The 13,546-nt window shown below is 40.1% G+C and overlaps 2 protein-coding genes and 1 long non-coding RNA gene across 4 annotated transcripts in view; 1 reads left to right on the forward strand and 2 right to left on the reverse strand.

Annotated features, from left to right (window-relative positions):
- LOC147502373 (short-chain dehydrogenase/reductase rusD-like) overlaps nucleotides 1-13,546 on the reverse strand; it is a 61,116-nt gene that overhangs the window by 3,701 nt on the left and 43,869 nt on the right. The window lies entirely within an intron of this gene.
- Nucleotides 4,491-5,922, reverse strand: LOC147502374 (uncharacterized). 2 transcript variants are annotated; one of them, XR_015221681.1, is made up of 3 exons: nucleotides 5,720-5,922; nucleotides 5,000-5,210; nucleotides 4,491-4,685 (listed from the first exon to the last, which is right to left on the reverse strand). It is a non-coding gene; the product is annotated as an uncharacterized LOC147502374 (long non-coding RNA). The 2 variants fall into 2 exon arrangements; XR_015221682.1 differs by having other exon boundaries at nucleotides 5,000-5,102; nucleotides 5,720-5,918.
- Nucleotides 10,135-13,449, forward strand: LOC147502375 (uncharacterized). Its single transcript, XM_086603685.1, has 6 exons — nucleotides 10,135-10,160; nucleotides 10,950-10,983; nucleotides 12,453-12,787; nucleotides 12,860-12,955; nucleotides 13,045-13,143; nucleotides 13,227-13,449. Exons 1-6 carry the CDS (start codon nucleotides 10,135-10,137, stop codon nucleotides 13,447-13,449), a joined length of 813 nt encoding a protein of 270 aa, XP_086459811.1.

Genomic DNA, 13,546 nt, shown 5'->3' on the forward strand with positions numbered 1-13,546 from the left:
TAATCGCGAACAACGGATCTCAGTTCACAGGGTCTAAGGTGAAGGAATTTTTACAAGCCAATCATGTAAAGCAAGGATTCTCGGCCCCCTACAACCCCAAAGGCAATGGACAGGCTGAATCCTCCAACAAAACCATACTTAACAATCTCAAAAAGAAGTTGGAGGATAAGAAGGGGGCGTGGGCCGACGAGTTGAACCATATGTTGTGGGCTTACCGAACTACACCACGGACCACTACCAGGGAGACTCCATTCTCATTAGCATATGGCATAGAGGCGGTGATACCATCAGAAATGGTGGCGGCGACCACCCGAATGAGAGCTGTCGAAGATGGGTCAAACTGGGGCATTCTGTCTAGGGACACGAATTTGGCCGAGGAAAGAAGGAACGTCACGCGCATAAGGCTGGAAGAGTATCACCACCGCCTCCAAAGGCAATACAACAAGAGGGTAAAGCTGCGGAGATTTAAAGTGGGAGACCTGGTGCTTCGCAGAGTCACTCAAAGCACTAAGAAGGCGAGCGAGGGGAAACTGGGTCCAAATTGGGAGGGACCCTATGCCGTGGTAGACGTTGGAGGAATAGGCACATACAAGTTACAAACCATATAGGGAAAATTGGTAGAGAGACCATGGAATGTGAGGTTGTTAAAAAAGTTTCACCAGTGAATGTAATATGAAGCTATCCTCAGCTATATGGGCTATTTGTAAATATATAAAACCATGGCACTTTTGAGTAGATGGCGTTGCTTTGCATTTTGATTTGGCATCAGAGTGGAGGTAGCGAGGGGGGTGAGCCCTTCGCGGACGTGTGGTCCACCGCGAAATAAGGGCAGGTTGAGCTGCCTTTTCACGAAAAAGAGTTCTAATTCTCCATTAAAGGCAAGACGAGTTTCCCCTCCTCTGACATGAGGTCTACAGCGAACTAGGGGCAAGGTGGGTTGCCCTTTTCGCAGACATGAGGTCCGAGTCGAGCATATATAGGGGGCGGGGGCGGGGGCAAGAGGGGTTGCTCCCCCTAGCAAAAGAAAACAATCCTATGGCCTAGACGAGAAAGGGTGTGGGAGCCCACAAAACATATCTAGGAGAGAGTCATGAGAAGGCGGTATAAAAGAGTTGGTCAAGGAAGAAAGACGAATCATTAATTGAAAGTAAAAGAAATAGGACACCCCTTGAAAGTAGCAAAACACACCATTGTTAATAGTAGCAAAACAAAGCAAAATTATAGGAGTCACAAAAGTTAAACATCTTCGGCAATTACGGTGTCCGTGGCGTCATTAATAGCCGCATCCGCAGCTGCATTGATAACCTCAGCCACAATGACAGGAATAATGCCAGACTCCAAAGTGTCGGTAGGGAGGTCGGGGATCAAAGCTACTGCAAACTCCTTCTCGGGGGCAGGTTGTTCAAGAAGAAGTCTGCCCTCTTTGATAAGGCGGTTGTGCTCCTCCTTGATCTTTTTGGCCACTCGTTTGTCTGCCAGAGATTTGAAGGTTATCCATATCCAGCTCGTGTTGTGCTTGGAGAGCGGCGGTGGCATCTTTGTGCTGCTGAGAGAGGGTGGGCAAGGCTTCGGAGTGTTGCTGAAGGAGGGTCTCTCGCTGGTTACTTAAGCGATCATTGACCGAGTCCATGTAGGCCTGATGAGAACCCTGAGCTCGTCCTAAGCCTTGACCTTATCCAGGGCCGCAGCCTCCAGGTCTTGCTTGAGTTTATGGATGTCAGCCTCTAGTGATTCCACCTTGGATCTGGAACCGAACAGTCCGCGGATCATGTAGGAGATATCCAGGCTCATCTGAGAAAAAGAGAGGGATTAGCGCACCCTGGATGGATGGTAAAAACAGAGAGAAAGATGGAAACGAAATGCACCTTCTCCCAGCCAGTGTAGAAAGAGGTTCGGTGCCGGTCAAATGAGCCCTCTTCCACATACGCCAGGTCTTTGGGAGGTGGGACCCATAGAACAAGGAGGAGGTGACTACCGGATTCTCTAAGGCCGAGTCATTGATGTTGACGGTGCGGCTGCGGACTTTGAAGATGGGGCAAAACGCAGTTGAGAGATCAGCGGCCTCCTTACCCGGCCGCTGTGTATGGCGAGCGGGAGCAGCGTGAGGGGGAGCATTGACAGTAGAGATATGTTCATCAGTATCTGAGGTCCGCGGACGCTTGAGAAGCGATCCGAGAGGGGGAGCAGTGGGGGCAGTAGGAGCGACTTCTGTCACTGCGTCATCGGGAGTCGCTGTCAAACAGCTTTCTCTTGGAGACATTCATATTGGAGCAAGGAGAGGCAGTATTGGGGGAGTGAGGGGAGTGGTATTGATCCTCCCAAGTAACCAGAGACTGGTAGGATTTGGAGTGAGCTGCGAGATGCGTAGGGCGGCGAGTGGGAGCAGGGAGGGGGGAGGCTTTCTGGTGGGGGGCCTCAGGGCTGGAGGAGAAGCTCGGGGTTTGCATTCCTTCGGAGGAGGGGGACGATAAAAGGGGGCGCTATAGGCACCAATGGTTTGCACTTTGGAGTCAGACAGCAGAGGGGTGCAAGTGTGGGGGTCAACACCAAGGACCACGGCTTGAGAAGGGCCTAGGTCGCGAAGCTTCTGAAATATGGTGGAATTCACGCCTTCATAGATGCTAGACTTTGAGTCCGGTCTCCAACCTGCACAGAGAAAGGAGATCATAGCATTAGGGTTTATACAGCGGACTACACATGCAAAGGGAAAGGGGGCTAGGGGAACTCACCACTGGGCAGAAAAGCGAGATAAGTGAGAGTCAAGGCAGGGGTAGATCCGCGGATAGAAAATTTCTGGAGATATACAGCGGATAGTGGTGCCACAGCTTGTCCGAGGAAGTGAGGTGTAGGACAAATGACCGTTTCTTAGGACGGACACAAAAGGAATGGTAACCGACACTAACGTACTTGGTGCTTCTTTTTATGTAATAATGAGCGGCCATGTCGCGGAGTGTTATTTTGGGCACACCAGATTGATTATAATGGTTCGCGGCATACATGATGCGCCAAAAATTACCGATACCTTGGCAGGGAGGGATGTTAAAATGGTTACATACTGCGACGTCCAAAAGGGTTAGGTGAAAGCGGAGTCCTGCGACGATCTGCCCAACCGTGGCTACCAGACACCCCGGCCTATATGGGACTAAGTGTGGAAAATGGGTGAGGTCAGGCACGTGCTCCAGAATGACATCAGCAAGAATGTCGTAAGCTGCCCTGACCGCCTCTAAATTAGGTCTACGACTACGAGGCGGCGGTGGGGGAAGGGCAAAGTGTTGCCCGGAGGTGGAAGGGGCCTCGGAGGGGGCGAGCCCACCGTGTTGGAGGTGGAGGGGGGAGAATTATCAGAATCGGCGTCCGACATGGGAAAAAGAGGCCAAAGTGAAGAAGAAGATGAACAGTTTTCGAAAGGGGGAGGGAATTAGCGACAACTCTATGAAAGAAAATAGTGTAAAAGAGTGAGTGTGGGTGATAGAAACAAACCTGAAGATGCCGAAAAGAGTAGTCCGATGTTGGGAGGCAAGCGGTGGAGCAAGCACTCGGAGCACAACCAGTGAGACAAAAGCAGGACGAGGCGTAAAGGAAGAGAAAAATGCGAGAGAAAGAGACTGAATGAGAGAAAGAGAAGTTTGAGCTGGCTTTATTAGAGGAGGGGTAAATCTGTCATTCGGGGGTGCTGAAATCGAGGAGATAACTCCAAGGACCATCCAAAAAATGACACGTGGGACACGAAACTCGAAGAGACACTGACTCATCGTGCGTGTTGAACACGCAAGGCCCAGGGGCATAGGGGATGGGATAGATCGCGGCGGTTGAAGAAAGGGAGTGCAAGGACTCTCGACCCCCCGACCTTTGTAAGATCGCAGCCTCGAGAGGGGGCATCTGTAGTGGTAGGATTTGGGATGGGACAGATCAACGATGAAGGGAACCGAGGGTAACATATACCGCGACGGGGAGGTGCACAGGATCGGTCCGCAAACTCTAAGTTACTGTACGGAAACCCTACACGTGGGAGACAAGGGGCCGCGAGATGGGGAGACAGATGGACGCGGCTTGGATGAACAGGACAATAGTATAAAGAGAAAGAAGAGGATAGAGAGAGGAGGCTTTTTTCATTATTAGCGAGGGGCGTAGAGTTGGAGGAGAGTGTGAGAGAGGGGGGGGAGACCTATTAACAAGTTGTAAGAGAGTGAGTGTAATAGTGATCAAGGTATAACATATTGGATATCCAGATTTAATCATACAAATGTTGTCGGAGAACAATTGTACCCAATAATTAAAGAGTTTGCACACTGTTGTTTGACACTCCAGAGAATTGAACAAAATACCCATTATCTTTTCTTTTTGAAATAGTTAGAGGGTTATAAGACACCCACACCAGTTATATTGAATAATGTCATCTGAATATACTAATCAAGATTTTACGCCCAGAAAAAATTGATATACTGTATGTGTACAAATTAATAACCATACAATTCACATTTATTCACGCTCAGATTTCCATATTCTTATTAATAACAATTGTTCAACACCCGCTATGTAACAGGTACATGTAGATGAACCTTGGTACTCAAATATAAGTTTTTCCTTCGTAACTGATTGGCAGAAAGCAGAGCAATTTTCAGCTGTACATCCAGGGCGGAATGTCTCTACAGATGTGCATCCTTTTGCCTCTTCAATTACATTGCCTTCAAATAAAGAAACTGCAAATTCCATATTATTGCCAAAGTTCATGTGTGTTTCAATACCATGTAGTCACGAAAACAATATATGAGATATTCTAAAATAATTAGTAAAGATCAAAGAACATGATAATGGTGTAAAAACATTGTTTTTGCACATCAAATTAAAATTTATTATATGAGCACAATCGATAACTTTTTTTTTTTTTTTTTTTGCTAAACAATTGTTAACTAATGGAATGGTGCAAGATCTGCTGCGATGAGAAAATAACGAAATGGTTCATATTTATTCGCCGTTCACATTTTCAATTCAATATTACCGGCATGCACTGAGACAGGATGAAACGCATTCAACATTCCAATGTTTGGCACCTACAGCTATCTTCAGCCTCGCACAGTCACACCCAGCTCCAACAGCAGTGCCTACAGTAACTCGGCCGCAGTAATCAGAACACACTCCAGTTTTGCAATTTGGAATATATAAATGATGAATCGTGCATTCTTTTGCCTCTTGCATCATTTTACCTATGACTAGCCAAAAATAGTGTATGTCTCAGCTCATACCATATAAAAAGAAGATATTGGAAGTGGCGGATCATGGTACCACATCATATGATTATAAGCTCCTTTTATAAGATTTTTGTAAGATGAAAATAGATAAAAATCTACTAAGTATTAACCCTAATGCGAACTTGAGATGTAAAATGTACTTTTAGTTCTTGCGAGTGACAACAGGGTGACCAGGTTTGGACACTCGACCAGTAGTTGTACTTACGGAAGTTCATGGTTCTGACTTCTGATGCAGATTTGTGTGCTTAATAGCCAGACAGGATTTAAGATATATACAAGGATCAGGTCTTTGGGAGCCCAAAGTCCCAAACTGTACCATCTGTTTTATATTCAGACAGTAGGAAGTTTAACAACCAGTCAACCATCATAGCTAGGTGAAGTACATTAGTATAGATTTGCTCAGAAACTTTACCAGAAATTAAGTGCATTATTCAAAAGAAAAACACAATGTAAACTTTGGCAATACTTACGTGAATCAGGAAACTGACCCTTAAGGGTCATTGACGAAGAGTGCAGACCACCTAATCTATTTTCTTTATCATCAGAGGACAAAACAGTGGGTTGGACAGTTGAGCAATGGAGAGAAAGAAGACTAGAGCCTAGGAGCAGGAAGAAGGCGTACCTAGCTACGCAAACAACAAGTGATTTATAGCTGCATTTTATTGGAGTTTGGTTCGTCATCAATCGTTGTCTTGCCACGCTGACATGATTTTGCCACGCTGACATGATTTTAACCGTCAAGTTATGGAGTATCGCTAGTGAAAGTTGAAACTTGAAAAATAGATCCAATGCAGATAATCAGGTGATCATCTATCTAATAAAACACAATGGTGTGGGGCCCGCAGGGCCTCCATCCAATGGTTACCATTGTCTTTTCTAAGTTGTGACATGGCAAAATAAGCCAATCCCAAAAAGTATGCTCCCTTATGCCCTAACACTGGGATCTATTGGATCTTATTCTTCAAACAAACTATGTATGCCCTATCCTAGCATTCATTCTTCCTGCCGCCGTCACTCTAGAGTTCATTCTTCAAACAACACAGGTAATGAAGTCTGACTTGTTTCATTTCCACAACCAACACAGGTAAATGATAAATGACGAAGCTTGAAGCACAGGTAAATGAGGTCTGACTTCAGTTTTCATTTTTTTAATTTATTAATCAATCTTTTGTTTTATTAATCAATCTCAAAATCTCTATCAATTGATTGGTGTTAAAATATAAACTGGAATAACCAAAGAATGCTTTAAACATTGTGTACAAAGGAATTGCAGAGTCTTACAATGAATTGAAACTCACAAATATTGGAATAACCAAAAATGAACGAGAACTATTTAAAATTCAGAAAGGAGAACAAGCCCTGCACTAGCCAACTTCATTTATGTCGTTTACTAACATGAAGCACCATCTTTTGAAGAAGAAGCTTCCTCAATGTTCGGGGTGGAAGGATTAGAAAGATCTTGTTTTTAACCGACCCATTTCATGAGCTACATCAAGCATGCTTGGTCTCATCATAAGTAGAGATCGATGTGTGCACATTAGACCAAGCTCAATCATCTCAAAGATAACATCTTGCAAAGTCTTGGCAGAGTACAATCGGGGTTACGGTGGTGAAAACCTTAGCAAAGTTTGTTTAACTAGGGGCTCAAGATTGTATGGATAGAGACTCTTCACCCATTCTCCCAAACTCAAACCTTGATCAAACGAATGTGTCAAGAGGGCCGTTTTCCTATTATCAACTCTAAGAGTAGAACCCGTAACTAAATACATCTCCTTGCGGCGCGTGTCTTCCCAAGCCATATTCTGTAATCAACAATAATCAATAGATAATGAGTCAGTTTTTACGTTGTGGCGAGTGCTAAACATCAAAACATGTACCATTTAAACAAAGAGCTTTTTGACATAGAAGTCGTTTTAGCATTTGGAATGTATGCTTGGTAATCATATTTTCTCATTAACTTTGAACTATTTGCCCTCGGATTGGTAATAATCGATTCGATGGAATGGGAGACTAATGGTTCGAGACCAATTTGTTTGTGATTTGTTACATGAATGATGCTTACTCTGTTGGATGATTTATGATTGGATAGGATTAATGATCCACAAGTAGTCCACTGTAGAGCAAAATGAAATCCAAACATCCTCTGCCAATAGTCTGAAGTCCATATCATATGGGTCGCATGTATAGTTAGTCAATAATTTGGTTCGTCCTCTCCTCTCTCTCACCCAGATCCAAACAAAGCGGTATTGTTTAACCATTTAATTTTTTTTCTAAGAACCAGTCTTGATTAATTTAGTGTCTAGGAAAAGGGAAATGATGTATTAGGTTATTATTTTCATGAAGATGGTGGTTGCGCACCTGCACTGCTACGCCATATCTAAGTATTCCAATATCAAAATTTATTACAGAAGTTGGAAAAAAAAAAGAATGTACTAAAGTTAGTTAATTGGTTATTTTGCAGAATAAGATATTGTGAATTGAAAGAACTCATCAGCATTCTGCAGACAACACATGCATGGCTATTTTTGGGCCGTGCATCTTTAATTCCATTTAACAAAAGATTGATTGCCTGTATTATGACGAAGCTGAAGCACAGGTAAATGAAGTCTGACTTCAGTTTTCATTCTTTTAATTTATTAATCAATCTTTTGTTATTTATGTACAATGCTTTTGTTCATTCATTCTGACTTCAGTTTTCATTCATTCTGACTTCAGTTTTCATTTGATTCATTCTTTATGTACAATGCTTTATGTACACTAATAAAGCAAATATTATATGTACGCCTCTTTATGTACACTAATAAAATGAGGTCTGGCTATTGTTTGTTCTTTGAAGGAGCGGTTCAGTTCATGTGTTAATAATACCGTAAATATAACCTGTAAGTTCCCTCTTTATGTACGCCTCTTGCAGAAGACTGAATGTATAATTGTTCCCCTATTATTCAGCAAATATTATAAATGTAGATGACCGGAGCTTTGTGAACTCTACAAAGCTACAGGATCTCGAAATACCGTTTCTACCTGATTGCGCCACTCTTTTTTTTTTTTTTTTTCTTTCAGAGCTCACTCTCAATGGCTAAAGCAAAGAATACCTTCCAGACTTTATCGAAGTCAATGTCTACCAAATGTTTTTGGATACATCTGCTCTTATTTTGCTATTCAGGCTAAAGCAAATGTTTTTTTCCTTTCTTTTACTTTTATATACATGTGTCATGATCAAGAACATACCCAACAAATTCACGTATGAGTTTACTCAATTTGTCTGTTTTTCTTGTTTAATCTGGGAGAGATTGGTTAGTGTTTTATGGTTAGTGTTGATGTGTTTATATACACTTTTACTTTTATATACAATTTTATATACATGGGAGAGATTGTCGTAGGGTTTTATGGTTAGTGTTGATGTGGTTAAAAAGGGCTACTGACTTTTTCCTTCAAATGGATCGGATGGGTCTCTTTCTTTTTTTTTTTTTTTTTCAATCTCCCTTTTGAAAAGGTTTCGCCAGCTTTCAATCTGAGATCTCTTGGTTCCATTTTCCCTTGAAGGTTAATATTTTTTGGTGTCATTTTTCTTTTGCTCAAATTCAAAACACTTATGTTTTTTCATTTTTTGTTTTGGTGTAAAGTTGGGGTTGGGGCGGGGAATGGGGAAGACGACCTCCACTACCCTACTACTTTTATATATGTGGCATGGACCAAAATATCGCCGATATATATCGGTATTTTGGTACACCGATATCGATATTTCCAATATATATCTACCAAATATAGAACTTTTTTTTCGATATATATCAGAATTTCCGATATAAAACTTTATATTGCCGAGATAATTGATATATCCGATATTTACGATATATATCGTTTGACTTTTTGACCATTTTTTAATATAAATCCGATATTTCCAATATATTTCTGATATTTCCGATATTATATTTCCGATATATCCGACATTTTAAATAGTTTTGGACCAAGGACCAAAATATTGCCGATATATATATCGGTATTTTGGTACACCGATATCGATATTTCCGACATATATCCACGAATATAGAACCCTTTTTTCCCCGATATATATCGAATTTCCGATATAAAACTTTATATCGCCCGATATAATCGATATGTCCGATATTTATGATATATATCGGTTGACTTTTTGACCAATTTTAATATAAATCCAATATTTCCAATATATTTCGATATATTTCGATATTTTTTGATATTATATTTCGATATTTTAAATAGTTTGGGCTGGTCACCAAAAAAATGGATATATCCGATATATATCGGTTTTTGGGTACACCGATATATTTATCGATATCGATATTTTGGGCTTTGGTTTGGACTGGTCACAAAAAAAATAGATATATCCGATATATCCGATATATATCGGTTTTTGGGTACACCGATATATTAACCGATATCGATATTTTGGTCCTTGATATGTGGTCCTTTCGGCTTTTAGGCTCTTCCCACTTACAATGTTGACTTGTACAAGATTCAAAAATCACCAAGATTTTTAGAGAAACTTCTGTCTTTCAAAAATGCATGAGGATATTGGATTGTCTTCCACATGCTCTTCTTTGGGGTCCACCTTCTTTTACACTCGAACAAATGGCAATGATTTTTTGTCTAGCTTGAAGATTGGATTGACTTTTGAGTATAGTAATCAAAGTTCTACTATGTGTATGCTGAAATGTTAAAGGCAATGTTAAATATGTATGTATCCCTTATAGAGTGGACTTCCAACTAATAATTATTCAAAAAATATTCTTTAACGTAATGTGTGATTATTTTGTTTTCCTAATTTATTTTGTTTTATCAAACCTGTTCAACCCTTTGTAGTTTGGGACTTCAGCTCATTATACTCACCGGTTCTCCAAAAAGTCTCATGGGCGATAGAGCTAGAGTTGGAAGGTAAGCAAGGAAACCTTTTAGAACCTTTAAACGGTCAACATTTATGTTAGTTCTCCTAAAGTTTGAAATGTATTTTTTTTGTCTTTGGTTAAAAAAAATGAAACTTTGAGTTGGAGAAAAGCAAAATAAGAGCAGATGACACCACGAATAGTGTCCGTGTGTAGTTATATGTTTTAGTACTCAATTTAGTATTATTTTAAATGTGTTAATTCTATTGTTTTAAAATATAGGGGTTAGATGTCACTCAATTAATCTAAGTAAAACTCTTTCTTTCTTATGGAGGGAAAATTTTCCACCGAAGCGATGTGATGATTGAAATTTAAAAGCGGAGAGAAACAACATAATTCCTAATGGGTCGGGTTATGATGAAGCAAGTAACTTACATGGGATGTTGATGGACTTTTTCCTGAAAAATTTGCCTAGGCTTAAGCCCAAGTGTCAACTAGCCTACATTAATTGAGCTTACAACCGGTGGAGTCCAGTGCTTTGTTCTATATAAGTTAAGAAGCTTACCCTATGGAGGAATGTGACCGTGGGTTTGGATAGGGGCCCAGATAATTCCACTCTACTCCTTGGGGGTGTCTCATGGTGGAGACATAGGTGTTAACACTATTCGATTGCAATATAAGAGATGATGGTTATGAACAAGAAAATTCTTTTCGTTTATCTATGATTGTTCGGATAGAACATGTACTAATCAATTTACTGATTTAGTGTGTTTTAAGTTGCCTTTAGGTTTTGATTAAAGGCGATCAAGTACATAATCACTTTTGCTTTTCTTTTTTGTAGGCACCATTTTTTGTTGCAGATTTTCCTCTCAATGGTATGTTATCCCTACCCATCCTTTTTATGTTTGTTTCTACAGATTTTATTGAGTATCTAGCTATTTTTATTTGTTTCTCTGAGGATCCCATAGATAAGGGTAAACGTCCAATGGACCCTTATAAGGACCTTTGCAAGAAAAACAATAATTATGTTCCATTCAAGATGGACTCTACCTTGACCACCTACTCCTCAACGACACCTTTCGCTCCCGGTATTACAATCAACAATATCGTTATTGATAACTTCTATTAACATACTTTGAGTTACCCAAATTATATTAACACTCTTATTGATTTCACATCATGTTTTTGAACTCTCTTTCAAATATTTATAGCTTCCTCAACCAATTCTTGACAAAGGAAAACGCCCTATGGACTCCTTTAAGGAACCTTCAAACCAAAACAAACATGTCTTTGTTGCCCCCAAGATAGGCTCAATCTTCAACCGCTCTTGGCTTCCGGTATTTCTTGCTTGCATTGTCTTATGCTAAGTTGCATTTCCTTATTTATTTTTCTACTTTATTTGCTTATGTATATTGCATTGTCTTATTTCTTCTTTTGCTTTATAAATGTGCGGTATCATCGATAGTGTTTCTCTATCTCATCTCCGCCATCCGGTTCTCATGTAAGATGAGCTTTAATTAAAATGTAATGCTATAATTGCTCATGCATTGTCAAAAAGGTGTTTTTTGTACACTATAATTGTAGTAAATTCACTTCAATTTAATGCACCTTATATGTATACTATTTACCCACTAACCGTGTTGCATGTGGTTATCCATCTATTCATTTATAATTTGTTTTGTTTTTGGGTCTTCGATCACTTATTATCCTTGACTACTTTATTCATTTATTTACATTCCACTAATACTAACTGCCATATTTGCTATTCGGGTTGATTATACTTATAATTAGGTGCAGATAACAAATAGAATGCTAGGACAACGTGCTTTCGAAGGGAAAGAAAAGGAGCACTAAACTAATTGGCAACTCAAACTTCACCATCCAAGGTGCACAAGTAGTCACACGTCATGTCATTGACCACCAACTAATGGGTTCAACATTGAATGGCTCTCCTTCACTTCCACAGACTCCACTTCAAACACTTCTCCCGCCATCCGGTTCTCATGTAAGATGAGCTTTAATTAAAATAATACTATGATTGCTCATGCATTGTCCAAAAGGTGTTTTTGTACACTATAATTGTAGTAAATTCACTACTATTTAATAACTTCCATTTAATGCCTGCTTATATGTATAATATTTACCCACCAACTGTGTTGCATGTGGTCATCCATCTATTCATTTATAATTTGCCTTTGAGTCTTCGATCACTTATTACCTTTCACTACTTTCTTCATATCTTTACATTTCGTGTTTTCTAATTTTAATACTAATTGCCATCTTTGCTATTATCCATGCATTCCTCTTTCTCCCACTCTATTCGGTTGATTATACTTATAATTAGGTGCGGATAACAAATAGAATACTAGGACAAGACGTGCTTTCGAAGGAAAGAGAAAGGAGCACTAAACTAATTGGCAGCACAAACTTCACCATCCAAGGTGCACAAGGTTCAACATTGAATGGTTCTCATTCACTTCCACAAACTCCACTTCAAGCTGACAAGCATCAAACACATAATAGTCCAGTTACACCTCATGCAACACCATACCGACGTCTTTCTTCTTCAGAGTCTCTTCGGAAATCTTTATCATTCCTTAATCCCGTAAGGCTATTTACGCTCCCCGAAGAACGTGTCACATCAAGTACCCATGCTGATTCATCGGATCAAAACAACACGTGAGTACTTCACTTAGTAGTTTTTCTTAATCAAAATCTATATATAACTCACCTGTGCAAGTTTCATTGCAGTACATGTATCTCTTCTGCTTCCTCATCCTTACCTCATGCAATTCCACATTCAACCAATGAGAACTTTGTACCAACACCGTCTCACCAAAATGCAAGGTTAGTACGTGGTTTATTACATCTTTCTCTTAGTTCTTTGTGGTTTGGTTACCATAAGATCCTATCTAACATCACAAGTTTCTTCGCAGTACGCGTAACTGCAGGTCTTCTACCTCATCTTTTGTCCATCCAATATCACATTCGACAAATGCAGCTTCTGCATCATCATCAACTAACCGAAATTTGCGGTATACTTCTTCACACTTATTGAAATTGGAATACCAAAAAAATGGCACCTTTGTCTAAATATATACAATTATTTCTCTTGTAGACAACAACCATTTGGGGATCCTGCACAATATTGTGAGGAGGTTCACAATAATGGTTTTGACCGTCCAATTTCTGCTAATAATGCTGACATAAGTGATGATGAAGACGAAGTTGACAATATTGTTTCTAACCATCTGATTGAACAAGGAAGACACTCCTTGGGGAGAATGGATGTTCAATTAATCCATTTTGTAGTGCACTCCATTGGATGGATGAACGACTAAAAGATTCATCATTATCACGTCCTCGATTCGGGACTTGTTGTTTGCAAGGGAAAGTCAAATTGCCTCCACTACGGCCATTACCTCCAGCCCTTAAAGC

The sequence above is a fragment of the Coptis chinensis genome, chromosome 4 (genome assembly GCF_015680905.1).
Source record: "Coptis chinensis isolate HL-2020 chromosome 4, ASM1568090v1, whole genome shotgun sequence".
NCBI classification, from domain to species: Eukaryota; Viridiplantae; Streptophyta; class Magnoliopsida; order Ranunculales; family Ranunculaceae; genus Coptis; species Coptis chinensis.

Coding starts and splice junctions, on each gene's coding strand:
- LOC147502375 (XM_086603685.1), top strand. CDS start 10,135: ATGGGCGATAGAGCTAGAGTTGGAAG. Junction 10,161..10,949: donor GATAGAGCTAGAGTTGGAAG/GTAAGCAAGGAA, acceptor TCTTTTTTGTAG/GCACCATTTTTTGTTGCAGA. Junction 13,144..13,226: donor TCAACTAACCGAAATTTGCG/GTATACTTCTTC, acceptor TTTCTCTTGTAG/ACAACAACCATTTGGGGATC.